At 48.5% G+C, this 17,934-nt stretch overlaps 1 protein-coding gene and 1 non-coding gene across 5 annotated transcripts in view; one reads left to right on the forward strand and one right to left on the reverse strand.

Annotated features, from left to right (window-relative positions):
- Ascc2 (activating signal cointegrator 1 complex subunit 2) overlaps positions 1-3,626 on the forward strand; it is a 44,338-nt gene extending 40,712 nt beyond the window's left edge. For 3 of the 4 annotated variants that reach the window (XM_039092296.2, XM_039092295.2, XM_063273478.1), the window contains one exon: positions 842-3,626. In XM_039092296.2, coding sequence (XP_038948224.1) covers positions 842-1,013 — 172 coding nt within the window. In that variant the 3' untranslated portion in view covers positions 1,014-3,626. The remainder of the gene's footprint in view (positions 1-841) is intronic. The other variant, NM_001109091.1, reaches the window with a different exon arrangement.
- Positions 3,627-8,000: 4,374 nt separating this feature from the next.
- Trnat-agu19 (transfer RNA threonine (anticodon AGU) 19) lies at positions 8,001-8,073 on the reverse strand. Its single transcript has one exon. It is a non-coding gene; the product is annotated as a tRNA-Thr (tRNA).
- Positions 8,074-17,934: the final 9,861 nt, after the last annotated feature.

Here is a 17,934-nt window from a genome sequence, read left to right on the forward strand (position 1 = left end):
GTCTCTGGGTCAGAGGGCACGTGGTGAGCGCCTGGCCAAAAACAAGGAAATAAAGGGCTGAGCCCTTTACCACTCATGATCAGTGCTGACAGACAGTGTGAGTCTGTCTGTCACTCGGCATTGGAGTGCATGCACAGCTATCTCATAGGAGCAGGCACATAACACACCTTAGTGCCATAGCGTCATGGTAGGGACACTGGGCACTTGAGCTAAGCCCCAGGAAGCACAAGTCTGTTGGAGAGGGTCTTTATCAGGGACCCCTGACATGACTTTCAGGCTCCCTCTTTTTCTTAATGGAGAAACTGGCCAAATGGGCCAAGGGTAAATGCAACCTAGGCTCTGGGTATAGGTGAGATCGCCCCAAGAGACGTTTGATTTCATTCTGAAGGTCACAGGGAGTCACAGGTTGTTGGTCAAAGAGCAAAGCTATTCTGACTTCTTCCATTCATCCCCTTGACAGTAATGCACTGAGCAGACCCCAGAGACTGACCCTCGGTCAGCTCTGTAAGCAGATATGGCTATTGGGGACCACTAAGTTAGGACCTGACATATAAAATATGAGCACTGCCTATTTGGGGCGCAGGGTGGGGGGTGTCTGTGTGACAGAGGGAAGGAACCTACCATTCAGCCCACTAACAGTTCTTACCCACAGATGGTGGTGGGCCCATCTGGAGGTGAGGCTCAGGAGAAAATCAGGCTTGGGACTGGGTTCTGTTTCCCTTCCTATCTAGACCTGGCCAGGGTGTGTCCTCAGTGGAAGCCGTGGGGATGGGCTATGGGGGTCTTCCAGTCAGAGCCTCTTCCAGCAGATCTCTCTCCATCATGGACGTTACTCCCTTAGGTATCGACCTGAGAACTCCACTGCAGTGACAGGTGGACCCCGGGGCCATGGGCAAAGCCGAGAAACAACCCAGGAGCGCAGGAAGAAAGAGGCCAACAAGGCAGCCAGAGCCAACCACAGCCGTAGAACCATGGCTGACCGAAAGAGAAACAAAGGCATGATCCCATCCTGAGGCCACAAGCTGCCTGGACCAGGGAGGCCCCTCAAGACCACCATCACACCTCACCTACCAGCCAGCCGTGAGCGCCTTCTTGTCAAACACACAGTGCCTTATCCCTTGGTGCGGGAACCCAGTGCCATCGAGCAGGCTCTCTCCCAGCTGTGCTGGTGGGAAGGATGGGGCTGCAGAACCAAAGTGTCTCTCATCTCGGGCAGCAAGGCACCACCTCCAGAAGTCCTGGATGGCAGGAGACCTGTATATTCAGAAGCAACGAAAGGCCCATGAATAAAGTTTCTGACCTTCCAACAGTGCTCCCTGACATGCTCCAGCCTTCTCCCTCTGTCCTTCTTCCGGGACACCAACACCTGAAAGACAAGAAGCCAGTGTCCCGTGCTCTGTTGACTTTCTATGCTGGCCCGCTTGGGTCACCTCCTAATGCTGTTCTGCCTTGCTGTGTGTGTGACCTCTGTGGCTGTGGAAGGAAGTGGCCATTGTGAGGCCTAACGTCCCTTCTGTTGTTACCTCCTGTGCCTCCTCCTCAGGGGGTCTTGTCAGTTACAGGACACAGGAGGGGAGTGGGATGTGGGAGCTGAGAGTGTTTTTAGGCCACAGGAAGGAAGTGACAGAGCAGGTCTTAGAAGCTGTCAACCCCTGGCAGTATAGGCTCTAGATCCATGTAGATTATGTCAACCCCTGTGTCGCAACTGGCACAAGGACACTTGGCCAGTTTCAGAGTGTCATAGTTATAAATGTACTATTAGCCACTACCCTCCCAATGTAGAGACTGCAAGCCGCTAGAAAGAAGTGAAGGTTTGCTGCCAAACCCTGTTGAGCGAGGACTAGGCTGGCTTCCAGAGCCCTTTCCTCGTGTGGCCCACTCTGCAGTGGGAATCAGCTAACAGGTCTCCTGGGTTTAACTGCTGTGCAGGGGATTGACAGTGGGGTCCTTGCTGGGCTGATCCTGATCCAGCAGGGCCTGGAATCTTACCAACAGATCTTTTAGATGCCAGGATCATTGATTTGCTTGTAGTTAGGGCCAGCAGGCAGACAGGTACTTGATGGATTGTTCTATTAGGCCAGCCTGCGCAAGTGGAACCAAATGCCATCCCTCTGTGCCTGGCTGGCCTCTGGGAGCATTTGAGATACAGAGCAGGTACAGGGTGGGATGGATCCTGCCCTAGGGCTGCTGAATTAGCTGAGATCTGGCAGTTAGCCATACTGACAGACAGCAGGAAAACTGTTTCCTCCTAGACGCACTTACCAGTGGCACAGTCCTGTCTCTTCTCCCTGACTAAACTCAGACCAAGCTGCAGTGTCTGATGCAAGGCAAGTGGGCTTGGGAGCTCCTGGCCTGTGTCCGCCTTGCCTGCTGCTCTTCCTTGGAGCAGCCACATCTGCTCTGGGCTGTCTGTTCCTTCAGCCACCCAGAGGACCACCCATGTTTCCCAGGAGCAGTCTGGCTGAAAGGACATCGCTGTCTCCTGTTTCCTTGCACACTGGGCCAGAGCAAACATACTGCCCCTGAGGAGCCGTTGCTGTGTCTTTCATCCCTCCAGGACACCCTTTCAGGCGAACCAGTTCGAGCATTCCCGTTACCCCGTTCCTTTAGCCTCAGCGTTGGTGAAGTCCTGAAGGATGAATTCTGAGGCTGTTGCTCAGTAGGAGAACACTTGCCTGATATGCACAAGGCTTAGGTTTGTCCCCGGACTATTTACATAAAGGAAGTCCCCAGGGGATTCCAAATTTAAGATTAGCAGCCCAAGAGTTTTGGATGGGTGAACCATTTGGTCCCTAGACCCACACCCCTGCCGGCCTATGCGGGTATTTTCCAAGTGCCTTTTCTGTGCCCTACAGAAAATGTAACCATCATAGATGTTTCTGGAGAAACTTTTTTATTTATTTATTTTTTTGAGAAGGGTTTCTCTGTGTCATAGCCCTGGCTGTCCTGGACTTTGTAGACTAACTTAGCCTCCAACTCACAGAGATCCACCTGCCTCTGCTGGGATTAAAGGCATGCACCACCACTCTTGGCCCTGAGGAAACTTTTAAAATCTTGTACCTCTAAAAGGATACCAGACCCAAGTGTCATCATACCACGTCTATGAATGGTCAGCCACCAGAGCTTTTGTGCTCCAGTGAGACAGAACCAGAAATGGATTATAAGAGACCTAAGAGCCTGTGGAGAAGGGCAGAGCAGGCAGTCTGCCCATGGTGTCTTAGTAGTGGATGCATGTCCTTGTCATGCTGCCCCAGCTGAGGCTGCAGGAGGAAACAGTTGGCCCAAGCCTGCATGTCACTGCCCTACCAGGAGGTCAGATTCAGTAACAGTGCCGAGAAATAAAATCAGAGTTAGACGTGGTGGCACACACTTATTTCTTGGGAGGTAAAGACATTTCAAGGATAGCCCAAGCTGTATGAGACCCTGTCTGTAAATAAAGAGAAACCAAATCTCTCTGAAGAACAAACCTAGAGGCAGAATGCGTGAACGTAGTGTAAGGCCTTGTTTGTGAGAACGTTAAGGCTCCTTTTTGCACACAGACCAAGTGTGGCAGGAACTGTATGCGTGATGGTAGTGGGAGGACCATGATCCCTGCTGTTGGCAATAAACAGGTTTCTGGAGTCTCACTCGCGCCAGTTTCCTGTGTGTTTCCCTGCAGTCCTTGCTGTAATCTTGCAGTGTCAAACCAGGTGAGAAGACTGAGGTAGAGAGGCCCAAGGTCATATAGTGCGGGACCACAATTAGGATCAGTCCCAGGGATGGCTCCTGAAGCCTGACTCTTGAAGCCACGTGCCATACTATCTCTCCCCACTGCAATCAAGGAAGACAGGCTAGTACTTACATCACAGGGTGCTTGGACACACTAGGCTGCTGGAATTCCCAAGAACATGGGATACGGTCCCACAGAGCTAGAACTGGGTTACCCTCTTCCTTTCCCCTTCCCCCTCTCCTCATCCCTTCCCCCTCCCTCTCTGCTCTGTCTCCACTTCCAAGACGTTTGTCTAGTCTACTGTTCAGCCTACTGAAAATGCTTTCAAGAACTTTTTAAAACCTTTCTTTAGTTGTGTGTGTGTGTGAGTTTATATGTACCACATGTGTGCAGGTGCCTGTGCAGACCCGAGGAAGCTGGATCCCCTGGACTGGAATTAAATGCCATTATGAGCTCCCTGACGTGGGTGCTGGCAGATGGACCTGGGTCATCTGCAAGAGCAGTGCGCATTCCTAACCTCCGACCATCTCTCCAGGTCCTTATGTTGTCTTGGGAGACAGGATCAAATTTAAGATCCTCCTGCCTCAGCCTCCTGCATTCTAGGATTGTAGGCATGAAACCTCTCCTTAGAGAGAAGGAGAAAAGGTTGTTGTGTCCTGATCAGAGTCTGAATGGCACTGAAGCCTGGGAGAGCTCTGACCACAAGCTCAGCCTGTCCCAGGGACCAGCCCCAAATAGCCAACATCCATCCACTACGGAGAAGCCAAGAGTGGAGACAAGCACCTCTATTAGAGCATGCCCCTCTTAGTGTCAGCATGTGTGCATAAGGCCCACCTCTGCCCTCCTGGACGTCACAGTACAAAGGGCACATTGGACATTAAGTGAAATATGTTGGAGAAGCAGAAAGAGCTAAGAGCAGAAGGACTGGAGAAGCCAAGGCTATGTCTTGCGCAGCAGCAGGAGGTCACCTGAGACCATGGGGTTCAGCATAGCTTGGCTCACAGTAGTGGGGGATACAGAGAGGAGTCAGGCTGCAGGAGAGCACTGAAGAGGAAGAAGAGGCTCAGGTAAACAAGGTAGGCTGGAACAACCCCACCTTTAACTTTCTAGAAGGAGCCAGGATTCCAGGGATCCATGGGAGGAAGGGTGGGCTGGGATCCGTAACCAGCTGCTAAGCCAGCCCTGGCCTCCCCTCTTACCAAGACTCTTGGATATATAGCAACAAGAGGGTCCTGGCAGAAGCCAATGGTGGTTGCTGCAGCTCTGCAGCCCTGACCAAGGTTGAAAAGTTGATTCTGGGACCGGAGCAATAGCTCGACAGTCAAAAGCGCTGGCTGTTCTAAAGGACCCTGGTTCAATCTCTGACACCCCTGAGGTGGGGCTCTGCAACTCCAGTCTCGAGGCTCAGAAGCCCTCTCTGACCTCTGATGTGCACTGCGTATGTGGGGTGCATGTGCACAGACATACATGCAGGCAAAATACCTACACGGTGTTTTTTTTAAAGATTGGTGCAGGGGTTGGGGATTTAGTTCAGTGGTAGGGCGCTTGCCTAGCAAGCGAAAGGCCCTGGGTTCGGTCCCCAGCTCCGAAAAAAAAAAAAGAAAAAAAAAGATTGGTGCAGGTGACAGGACCTTCTGCTTACCTGTGTTATGAGCAGGATGTGAGGGAGCGATAAGTCCCCAAAACAGCCAGGAGAGTTTTGCCTTCGTATCACACAGAAAAAATTCTCTACCACCACCGAGTGAGAGGGTTTTACCCAGGTAAGCCCTCAGCTTATTAAACCCCCGGCAGACCCCGTGTCTTCCCCTGTACCCCTCACAAGTTGTGAGGATTTGAGTTGAATTTCTGTGGGGCTCTCCCAGACAGTTTCCATCCGTTTACTTGCTGTGGTCAGAATGACTAAAGTGACAGGCACTAAGTTCTGGTTTTCCAAAAAAGGACGTTTTGACACCAATTTTTCCCAACTGCAAGACATTCATCACCCATCACTGTGACACGTCCGTTAAAGTGTTCTGCCATTCCAAGGAGGTAATTATGGCTCCCCACCCCCACTACTCCATAACAAGAGCCAAACACAAAAGTAGCCTCCTGGTTGCTGAACCCTGATTCCTGACGACTCCAGTATGGTCTTTTTAACGTTTACACACAGACTCAGTCCTGTTCCCCTCTCACATTCTGGTTCACTTGCTTCTGGTTCTTTCACTCGGATTCTCAGGCCTGCTCATACCTGTAGATGCTAATGCGTCTACAAAGGAGGATGGGGGGGGGTGTCAAAAGAGCAGTGGACTGAAGGCCAGGAGCCAAGAGGTGGAGAGGTGGACTGGCTGGTAAAGTGGATGCCGCCTAAACATAAAACCTGAGTTCTGGTCCCCACCGTCCAAGTAAAAGCAATAGGCCAGGGGTGATGGCACACACCCTTAGTCCCAGCACTTAGGAGACAGACTGTTAGATCTCTGTGAGTTCGAGGCCAGCCTCATTTACACAGCAAATTCAAGTAGCCACAGCAGCAGCCCAATCCTCTCCTTAAGGATGCAAAGTGGCCAAGGCAGAATTCAGAGGGGTGAGCCAACCTCCAAAGTCTATACCCGCAACCCCTGAGCTTCCTGTTTCTCTCTAGTTGGCACCTGAGATGGGAAATCAAAAGTATTTGCTTAACATGGGTTAGGGGGGTTCGTTACCTCCTTGATTCTAAACACTGTTCTAATGCTGATTCAATTTATAATCAAAATCATTCTGTGAACAGAGAGCCAGAGGAAGGGGAAAACGGGAAGCTGGGCAGGATACAGTTTTACAGTTTCCACTTTACCACAGCCTGGAGGGAGGGGGTCTCCTAGGAAGGCCCAGTTGGAAAGGAAGGTTTCATTAAGCAATCAGACATCACATGGAATCGCTGTCAGAGGCTGGCTGGTCTCGGCCACTGCCGCTGGAGGCCTGCCCAAGAAGGATCCGGATCTGTGCAGACACCAAGGACAGGGAAGTGAAGGGGATTCAGTTGCTCAGGGTAAGATGAGGCCTGCCCAGGAATGCCTGAGATTTAACTAGTGTTGGAGATGCAAGATTGCCAGGGAACACAGGTGACAATCAAGAGACCATGATCAGGCCTCCGAGGTCACAGCACACAGGAGACACTTAGAGGATTCAGCTGCATAGTCCTCACAGCTCTCAGCCCTCACCCAGTGGATCGAATATGCTAATTCATGCTGCTCCCTGGAGACTTGGCAAGGAGCCCCCGTTTAATTTTTTTAAAATCTGTTTAGACTTTTTTATAAGTATTTCTGCTTGCATGTGTGTCTGTCCACCCCACATATACCTGGTACCCACAGAGGCCAAGAGAGGACGTTGCATCCCTTGGAACTGGAGTTACAGATGTTTGTGACGCACCGTGTGGCTGCGTCCTCGGCAAGAGCAGTAAGAGTTCTTAATGGCTAAGCCGTCTCTCCATCCTGTGTCTGTTAATTTCTTGGCTACTACAATATAGCGAAGAGGCCAACCTGGTAGGCCTGGGCTAGGCACACCATAAACACTGTGGCATCGCTGCCCTACCACTGTGGGAGGGGCAATGCAGTCCTTAAGGTTCTACCTCCCACGTGAGAGGAAACAGGCCTCAAAAGGGAAGCCGTCTGCCAGGTCTCCCAGATGGAGACTAGAAAGGCTAGGGTTTGGTTTTTGTTTTTTGGAATGTGTGTGTGTGTGTGTGTGTGTGTGTGTGTGTGTGTGTGTGTGTGCGCGCACTTGTATACACATACGAACATGCTTATGTGAAGATCAGAGGACAACTTTCAAGAGTAGGTATAAAATGAATTATTTTTAATATAAGTGTAAGCAGTGAATTAATTCAGCAGCTATATTTCTCATGCTAGTCCCCAATAACCACACAGAGAAACCAAGATTTCTTTCAAGCTAACACCTCAATAGCTGAGCAGCTAAATGATCTGAAACCACCCTTTGCTAATCTGGCTGCCTCCCAGCCGTGAATCATGAGACTTGGTATTATTGATCAGACTCTCCGGCCTTCAGGTGTTTATTCTCATGGTGTCTTCCTGGACCCTCTCACCCTCAGATTCATCACATCCGAACCTCCCTCCCTCACCTCCCCTCCCCCTCCCCCCCCCCCTCTCTCTCTCTCTCTCTCTCCCCTCTCTCCCTGGCCGGCAGATATCCCACCCTATTCTCTCTTCTGCCCAGCCATTGGGTGATCAGCATTTACCGTCAAGGCAGAGAATAAATGATAAGAATTGTTTACATAAACCTGAGACTGGAGATTCTGGGTTTTTTTTTTTCTTTTCTTTTTTTTGGAGCTGGGGACCGAACCCAGGGCCTTGCGCTTACTAGGCAAACGCTCTACCACTGAGCTAAATCCCCAACCCCTGGAGATTCTTGATATACGTATTACAGTGCTGTGTCTGGATTGAAACAAGATTTGAGGGTACAGAAGTCAGCATTTGAATAGCACAAGGATAACCTTACAATGAACGCACATTATGCCTACAGGTTGGTTTTCTTCCCTTCTGAGGTGGGGTCTTTCTTCTTGCCTCTGCCTGGAGAGTTCTCCAGGCTGGCTGGCTTCAGGCTGCCTCTCCTGTCCCTTCTTCCATCTTCCTGTACGAGTGCTGTTACCACACTCGGGGTTCACCACATCCGTCTTTTTTCTTTACTTTTATGTATGTGAATTTTTGGCTGTATGTATGTCCATGCACCACATCATACATGCCTGGTCCCCAAAGAGACCAGAAGAGAGCATCGAGTCCCCTGGTATTGGAGTGATAGATGGTTATGAGCTGCCATCTGGATGCTGGGACTTGAACTTGGGTCTTCTGGAGAAGAATAGCCAGTGCTTCCAATGGCTGAGCTATATCTCCTCTAGTCCCCTACGTCTAGCTTTTTACGTGACTTCTGAGATTGAATTTGAATCACAGGTTTGTGTGGCCAGCGCTCTTACCTGCTGAGCCAATTCTCTGGTCTTCAGGGATCTTAATTCAGCCACTCCCTGTTCCCATAACCTATGACCAGGCCCAGGCTGCACAGCTCAGCAAGGGTTTACAGGTTCCCAAGACAGGTTCGAGGAAGCCTGGATCTACACACGCTAAAATCTTGCAGGCAGTGGGCAGCCTTGGAAAGTATTTGAGCTCAAGAGTTGACCAGGGAATATCAATCACAAGGATGTAAGGGTCCAGAACAGTCTGAGAAGATTCTTTGCAAGAGTCTGGAAACAACTCGAGGACAGGAAACAGCAGGAAGGCTGACAGCGCGGGCTACCAACTGAGCGGCTCCTAGCCAGCACTGTCTACTCACCATCATTGCTTTGCCCTTGGAGCCAGCTGGCATCTGCCCTTGGCATTCAATCCGTATATAAATTCAACCGTAGCAGGCCAAGGCCCCAATGAAAAGAGAAAAATGAGTTTTCCAGGGCTTAGAATAGTAGCTATGAAGCTGGGCAGTGGCGGCGCATGCCTTTAGTCACAACACTGGAGAAGCAAAGGCAGGCAGATCTCTGAGTCTACAGAGCAAGTTCCAGGACAGCCAGAAACCCTGTCAGGAAGAAAAGGAAGGAAGGAATGAAGGGAGAGAGGAAGGGAGGAAGGAACGAAGGAAGGGAAGAAAGAATGATAAACATGAACTTCCCCTCTGCAGCCAACTGCCTGCCTCTCACCTCTGCTAACCATGTCACTCTGACAGAGAGCCTCTCTGAGCTTCACTGACTTAGCGCTGTCTTTCTCCAAACGTGATTTCCAATAGCTGCCCAAAGCCTGGCCATGGTGAGACCAAAGAAGCCAGCGTTTCTGTGCATGTGTGCGCACACATGTCTGTGTGTCTGTGTGTCTGTGTGTCTGTGTGTGTGTCTGTGTGTTTCTGTGTGTGTGTGTGTCTTCATGTGTGTCTGTCTGTGTCTGTCTGTGTGTGTCTGTGTGTGTATCTGAGTGTGTGTCTGTGTGTCTGTCTGTGTGTCTGTCTGTGTGTGTGTGTGAAATTATCCTAGTAGTTGCCCCCCATACAGCATGTTCATCAGTCAAGCAGCTTCCTCCGACTGCAACTCATCCGTGGAATTTGTATTCCAACCCAACTTTGCCCATCACTCAGACACTTACCACGCATTGATTTCCGACCGTCCTCAGAAGACTGGAAGCTCATTTGTAGGGCAACCCTTGTTCCTTGTTTTGGGAAGGGCTGGCTTCATGCCAGGGATGGACTCTATTTCTTTTAAATGACTTCTATGGCTTCCCACGCTTACTACAATGGCAATGACATGCTCAGTATGATTCCCACAACTCAGCAGAGAGAATCCTCCCATGTGGAAAGAATAGCCGTTGGCTCTGGAGTTCTTGGAGCAGTTTTTAGTTTAAAATGAGGAATATATGCCTTGGTGTTCTACAAAAATAGGATCACAGTGAACACACAGTTAAAACCGTCTCTTCTGTCTGCGAACACTTTCCCTTCTCACTTGGAGTGCAGTGGCCGCTCACCCCACCGCAGGCTGCCTCAGTCTGGCTGCCTGCTACAATGTACACTTGGGTTAGTCCTAATTTTTTTATAGATTTATTTATTTATTTTATATATGCGAATACACTGTCGCTGTCTTCAGACACACCGGAAGAGGGCATCAGATCCCATTACAGATGGTTGTGAGTCACCATGTGGTTGCTGGGAATTGAACTCAGGACCTCTGGAAGAGGAGTCAGAATTCTAAACCACTGAGCCATTTCTCCAGCCCCCTAAGCCTCTTAAAAAGACTTATTTTTTTTTAGCTTATGTGTATAGTGAGGGTGTGTGTGAGCATGAGTGTAGGTGTCACGGGTGTTGGATTCTCTAGCGCTGGAAGTAAATTATGAGCCACCTGATGTAGTCCTGGGAAGGAAATCCAGTCTTTTGCAAGAGTAGCGTGTTCTCTAGCATTTGTAAGTTTGTTTATTAAGACAGGGTTTCTCTGTGTAGACCTGGCTGTCCCGGAACTCACTCTGTAGACCAGGCTGTCTGAAAACACAGAGATCTGCCTGCCTCTGCCTCCCATGTTAACTCATGGGTGTGCACCACTCTGTCCTGCCGGCTCCAGCTTTTGCTTTTTTTTTTTTTTTTTTTTTTTATTTTTTATTTTTTTTTCGGAGCTGGGGACCGAACCCAGGGCCTTGCGCTCGCTAGGCAAGCGCTCTACCGCTGAGCTAAATCCCCAACCCCCAGCCTTTGCTTTTTTATTTTCCAAGACAGGGTCGAGTGTCATCCAACTTCGTGCTCAAAGGGTTTTATGTGGTTCAGGTGATCAAACCCAGGGGCGTCATATGTTAGGCAAGCACAGAGCTGCACCCCTGGCATCTTTGTTTTGTTTTTTTGGTTGTTGTTGTTTTCTTTTTCCTTTTTGTATTTTGTTTTTTAGACAGGGTTTCACTATGTAGCTCTGGTTGTTCTGGAATTCACTATGTAGAGCAGCCTGGACCTGAACTCTGCCTGCCTCTGACACCCAAGTGCTGGGATCTAAGGCGTACATTGCTACATCCTACCGTGACTTCTAGCTTTTAACCTTGAGATGCTCTTCTTAAATTGCCCAGACCAGCCTTGAACTTCTGTATACCTTAGGCTGGCCTCTAATTTGAACTATTTGCTTTAACCCCTGGAGTAGCTGAGATCAAAAGCATGTGCCTGTAGGCCCAGTTCTCCATCCATGTTTTGGCCTGACTTCTGCCTGTAATTCTTCCTTTCCACTGCTGGGCTCCCTTCCCAGGGACACTGCTTAATAAAACTGCACCAAGGCCCCAGCACAGATCCCGTTTCCTGGACCCTCCTGGACTCAGACAATGAGTAGGGAGCACCCTGTGCTTGTCTCCCAGTAGTGAATTCAAGATGCACTAGGTCTGCAGGCCTAAGATGCTGACAACTGGCCTGCTCCTGGGCAGCCCCCACCTGCCTGACTGCATCAGTCTGCTGAGGAAGCTGAGCTGTATACAGCTATCTTGCCCACATAGCCGGGATCATAGTCCATGGAACCGTATCATTGTGCCGTTTCACAGATATGGAAAGCCGCTCAGAGAAGGTAAGCAACTGGCTGATGGCCACACAGCCAGCAGGAAGTCAGTTAGAAGGTTAACTCAGAACCATCCGTATTCGTTATGCTTTAGAGCTGCTCAGGGCACTGGAACACATTAAATGCCAGTGACATTGTAAAGCTCTCATGTGAATATCTGGCTCAGAGGAAATGGTCCATAAAGAATTCCTAAACAGGAACCCTCAGGGCCAGGTGAGGTGGCTTGTGTAGAACAGAGACAGCCCTGAATATGTGAAGCCCCGGGTGAGCGTGTTGTTGACATGCGTGCAGCCATGTCAACGACCCCAGAGTCTCAGCCATGGAGGAAGCCATGGAGGTCTTCCCAGGCTTGGCTTAGGAGAGGGCAGAGTCTTCCTCAGGTCCAAGTGTGAATGTTGACAGTGCACGCAGAAACATCGCCAGTAGCCTGAAGACCACTCCCCTACAGAGACTGCACCTACCAAGGTCAGCTGAACCTGTCTCCTTGGTCAGCTGTACACCATAAACCCTGCCTCTTTGTTTATCTACATGTGATAACTCCCTCCTTGTTCAGCTGTAACCCCGCCTCTCTGTCGAATATAAACATACATACAGGTTGGGGATTTAGCTCAGTGGTAGAGCGCTTGCCTAGCAAGCGCAAGGCCCTGGGTTCGGTCCCCAGCTCCGAAAAATAGAAAAGAAAAAAAATACATACATATATATACACACACATATATAATATATATACATATATACACACATGTATGCATATATACAGTTATATATACACACACATATATATGCATATATACATTTATATATACACACATATATACATATATACATATATATATAACTATATAATAAACGGGCTGCACTCTTGTGCCCTGCACTCCTGCTGAGAGCTCAGACCCCCATCCTAACTTTCTCTTCTTTTCTTCAGTCCCTCACTGCCCTAATCAGGTCCCTTCCTGGAGCCTCACTGACAAGGCAATGGCTCACACCTGTAATCCAGTGTTTGGTAGGCTGAGACAGAAGGATTGCCACAAGTAAAGCAACTCAGGGTAACATAGTGAGGTCCAAGCCAGTCTGGGCTGGTACACAGTAACACCTTGTTTCAAAAAGGAAAAGGGATAGGAAGGAAGAAAGGAGGGAGGAAGGAAGAGAGAGTGGGAAGGAAGAGGGAGGGAAGAAGGAAGAAGGGAGGGAGGGAAAGAAGGAGGCAAAACCCTTCAGGCTTCTTTTTTTTTTTTTAAAGATTTATTTATTTATTATATATGAGTACACTGCAGTCTTCAGACACACCAGAAGAGGGCATCAGATCTCATTACAGATGGTTGTGAGCCACCATGTGGTTGCTGGGAATTGAACTCAGGACCTCTGGAAGAGCAGTCGGTGCTCTTAACCGCTGAGCCATCTCTCCAGCCCTTCCTTTTCTTTTCTTTTTTTTTTTTTTTTTTTGGTTCTTTTTTTTCGGAGCTGGGGACCGAACCCAGGGCCTTGCGCTTCCTAGGTAAGTGCTCTACCACTGAGCTAAATCCCCAGCCCCTCCTTTTCTTTTAAAAATGAGTTCTAAACTCCTTTCTTTGACTTGGACACTGGGCCAAGCTTGTGCCCACCACGGGGCCTTGCAAGTGCCCTCCTTATTCCTGAAGTTCTGGTGTTTTCTATCTTTTCTTGGCCAAGATTTCCCCCATATCTCAGCTATGACATCATTCCTATGACCTTCCCTGATCACAGTGCGGTTTTCAAACCCCCATCACCCTGACAGGACCTGTTTTATTGCGTTTATTTGTCTAGTTAACCATTTGTTGAAACAGGGTCTTACTATGGAGGCTATGTTGGCCTCAAGCTCTCAGAGATCCACCTTGCCTCTTGAAGACAATGTGAAAACACTGTGGCTCAACTGTATTTTCTTCATACCTAATGCTGGCCATGGTGGCACACGCCTTTAATCCCAGCGCTCAGGAGGCAGAAGCAGGTGGAGCTCTGTGAGTTCCAGGCCGGCCTGCTCTATATAATGAATTTCAGGAGAGCCAGGGCCATGTAACGAGGCCCTTTCTCTAAATAAATAAATAAATAAATAAATAAATAAATAAATAAATAAATAAATAAATAAATAAATAAATCCCCACAAACAAAGCATTAAAAAATAAAATAAAACCTCTTACCTAAATTCCTCCCTACTTCAAGAGAGCAGGGGCGTGTCTTGTCCCTACTGTGTGCTGAGGATCTAGGATGGTGGCAGACAGAAAAGGGCATTCATTCGGGAAGACGCGCAGGCCTTGGAAGATGGTCAGTAGTGTTTGCTGTGCATGACGAGGACCTGAGTTTAGATCCCCACTACTCTGTAAAAAGCAAGAACCCCTTTAATGAAGTGGGGACTTCTGGTTTCTTTGGAAAGTTGGTTATGTCAAATGATGCTTCGCTGGGGCACACAGGTGAAAGGATGGTTTGATAGAGCAAACACAGGAGAGGACCCTTGATGAAGGAGTACAATGTGACCCCACAGACAGTGGGAGACGAGCACTGAGCACTGGTTTGGTTTGCTCCACCTCGCTCTTCTTCACTGAGACGCGAATGTATCGGTTCGCCTTACATTCTTACGTTGAGCTTACGTTGTTGAGCTCACGTTGTGATGATGCCACCACTGAGAGAAGAAACTCGACCAAGAGCTGCCTGTGAGGTTCCTGCAGCCGCTTGCCTCTTCTGAGGCCTCGCTTCAGGTGGTTGGCAGCGAGCCTAACAGTTCCTTCAGGATTGAACCACAGCTGCAGGTTCGTGCCTGGGGTCTGCCTGCCTAGAGGACTGGGCTGCGGCTGCTGAGTTTGCTGTTTGGTGTTTGCTACGGGACTGAACTGCTGCCCAGGAAGATCGAGCTCGCCCCCTAAGAACTATTACTGAACAGACCACTCCCCCTTATCCTACTAACGTTTCTCTTCCGATACCTCTGCTGGGTGGTGGGCTAGAGGAGAGGTTGAAGCCTTACAAAAAGGTTGCAAAAAATGTATGCCTGCACTTTAATCCCAGCATCGAGGAGGCAGACCTTTATAAGTTTGAGGCCAGCCTGGTCTACATAATCAGTTCCAGCCACCCAAGGCTACACAGAAAGACGTGTCAAAAGAAAACAAACAAAAACTTTAAGAATTAAAAAAAAAAGGGGGGGGTGTGGGGATTTAGCTCAGTGGTAGAGCACGTGCCTAGCGAGCGCAAGACCCTGGGTTCAGTCCCCAGCTCCGAAAAAAAGAAAAAAAAAATAAGCGAAGAGTAATTAAAGACACTTGAGGTGACCTCTGACCTCCATGCACACAGAAAACATGTGCATGTGTACACCCACTCATACATATGTGCATGTGTACACATACACACAGGTGCATGTACACACACACACACACACACACACACACACACACACAGCAGTATGTCCTAACTGAAAAGATGGTTGAATGGATGCTCATTAAGTCTGTTAGTCTGTTGTGCTGAAGATGAAACCCAAAGTCTCATGTGTGTTACACAAGTGTGCTACATTTTCAGCCCATCAGGATTTGTGTGTGTGTGTGTGTGTGTGTGTGTGTGTGTGTGTGTGTGTGTGTCTGGCTTATTGGTTATTTAATGGACTTTTTTTTTTTTTGCTTTGTGTTTGTTTTTTGAGATGGGATCTCTATGTTTGTTTTTTGAGATGGGATCTCTAGCTGCCTAGGCTGCCCTTGAACTTCCGGACTCAACCGATTCTCCTGCCACAGACTCCCTAGTAGCTAAGACTTTAGGTGCACCACAAGCCCCAGGTAGGAGGTGTGTCTGCATAGGACACTGGGAACCAGGGAGGAGTGTCTGCTTGCCCGAAGCTGTTTTTTCACAGAGACCTTCTAGAATTTCATGTATGTAGCTTTCTGATACCTAGCTGGGTTCCAGCAATCCTCCTGCCTCAGCTTCCCAGATAGCATAGTGCGCTCTCTCTCTCTCTCTCTCTCTCTCTCTCTCTCTCTCTCTCTCTCTCTCTCTCTCTCTCTTTCTCTACTATGTCCAGGGTCTTAGTATGCAGGTAAGTTTGATTGGAATGTTACTGCCTCAGCCTCCTAAGAACTAAAATTACAAGTATGCACTATTCCCATATTCCCCCTGCTGTGTGTGTGTGTGTGTGTGTATGTATGTGTGTTATGTATGATATGTGGTATAGTGTATGTAATGTCTGCATAGTATGTTTGTAGTGTGTTTGTAGTATGTGTGTGTGGTGTGTGTATGTGTATAGTGTAGTGTGGTACATGTGTGTAGTTTGTGTGCAGTCTGGTGTGTAGTGTCTGTGGTATGTGTATATGATGTGTGTGGTGTGTGTGTGGTGTGTGTGTATAATGTGTTGTGCATGTGTGGTGTGTGTGTGGTGTATGTGTAGTATATGTGTTTGTGTACAGTACGTGTGTGGTATGTGTGCATATATGGTGTGTGTGTATTGTAAGTGTGTAGTGTCTGTGGTATGTGTATATGATGTGTGTGGTGCATGTGTGTATAATGTGTTGTGCATGTGTGGTGTGTGTGCAGTATGTGTGGTGTATGTGTAGTATATGTGTTTGTGTACAGTATGTGTGTGGTATGTGTGCATATATGGTGTGTGTATTGTGTGTGTGTATTGTGTGTGTGTATATTGTGTGTGTGTTGTGTGTGTGTTGTGTGTGTATTGTGTGTATTGTGTGTGAGTGTGTGTGTATTGTGTGTGTGTGTATTGTGTGTGAGTGTGTGTATTGTGTGTGTGTGAGTGTGTGTGTATTGTGTGTGTGTATTGTGTGTGAGTGTGTGTATTGTGTGTGTGTATTGTGTGTGTGTATTGTGCATGTGTGTATTGTGTGTGTGTATTGTGCATGTGTGTGTATTGTGTGTGTATTGTGTGTGTGTATTGTGTGTGTGTATTGTGTGTGTGTATTGTGTGTGTGTGTGTGTGTGTGTGTGTGTGTGTGTGTGTAGGTCCCATGTAGATGGGTGTCTTTCTTCAGTCATTCTCCACTTTTCATTTTGAGACAGAGTCTGACACTGTACCCAGCAGTCACTGATTTGGCTGGCCTTGGGGACCAGCAAGCTCCAGGGATCCTCCAGTCAGTCTTCTCAGAGTTGGGATCACAGATGTATGCCGCTACACCAAGCCTGTCTCCACATAACTCGAAGCAGAATCTGACCAAAGATCGAGACGGCAAAGGATAACGACATCTGAAGGCCAAGCTGCCCAGCCTCTTATCCTGCTCCAGCCATGCATCAGATGTCTGTAGGCTCCAGTGGAGTGTCGACTTTTTAGCAGGGGCAGCCTACAAGCTTCTGTGGTGTAATGCAGGCAACTGTATAACCCAAACATCAGAGGTGTGATCTGCAGGGAAGTCCCTGGACAGCTAATAGTGTCCTGCTTGCTCGCTGGGTGACCTCCAAAATTAATGATTTTGAAGTCAACTAAGAATGAATGCTGGGCTTTGCTCTGGCAGATTGCCTGGCATCTGGGATTCTGCGGGGGAGTCCTATTGCATAAGGCTTTTGTTTGGCAACAGCTCCTCCTGTCCTTGCCGTAAACGTAGCCATCTCAAACCCCACTAATTTTACCTGGTGTGTTCCTAAGGGGCTCCAGGTCTGGGAACATTCCAGCCTCTGATGCTTGATGACACAGCTGTTGAGAGTTTGCTTTTGAACAGGTAAGTGGTAAAGAACACAGGATTTGTCTTTTGTCCCCTTGTAGTGGTAAAGGAATCTGTGATGTGACCCAAAAGTCCCACTCAGAGCTTACCGCTTGTTTGAATATCCCACTGTGCCATATCTGCTTGCATTGATGTATAGCTTTAAGATATAGGAGTCAAACTGAACTATTGTAGCCTACTTCCCCTCCCCCATTTAACCTTCCTTCATCGGCACACACCATTTGCTGGTTAGTCTTCATTTTTAACGTGTCACAACCTTGAGTCACCAGGGAAGAAGGAACAATTTAAGAATTGTCTCAATTATCTTGGCCTGCAGCCAAGTCTATGAGGAATTAATTGTCCACCATGGGTAGTATCATCCCTATGCAGGCTGTATTGCCCACCGTGGGTAGTATCATCCTTATGTAGGCTGTATGCCCACTGTAGGCAGTATCATCCCTATGCAGGCTGTATTGCCCACCGTGGGTAGTATCATCCTTATGCAGGCTGTATGCCCACTGTAGGCAGTATCATCCCTATGTAGGCTGTACTGCCCACTTTGGGTAGTATCATCCCTATGCAGGCCG

Source organism: Rattus norvegicus, chromosome 14, assembly GCF_036323735.1.
Source record: "Rattus norvegicus strain BN/NHsdMcwi chromosome 14, GRCr8, whole genome shotgun sequence".
Classification (NCBI taxonomy): Eukaryota; Metazoa; Chordata; class Mammalia; order Rodentia; family Muridae; genus Rattus; species Rattus norvegicus.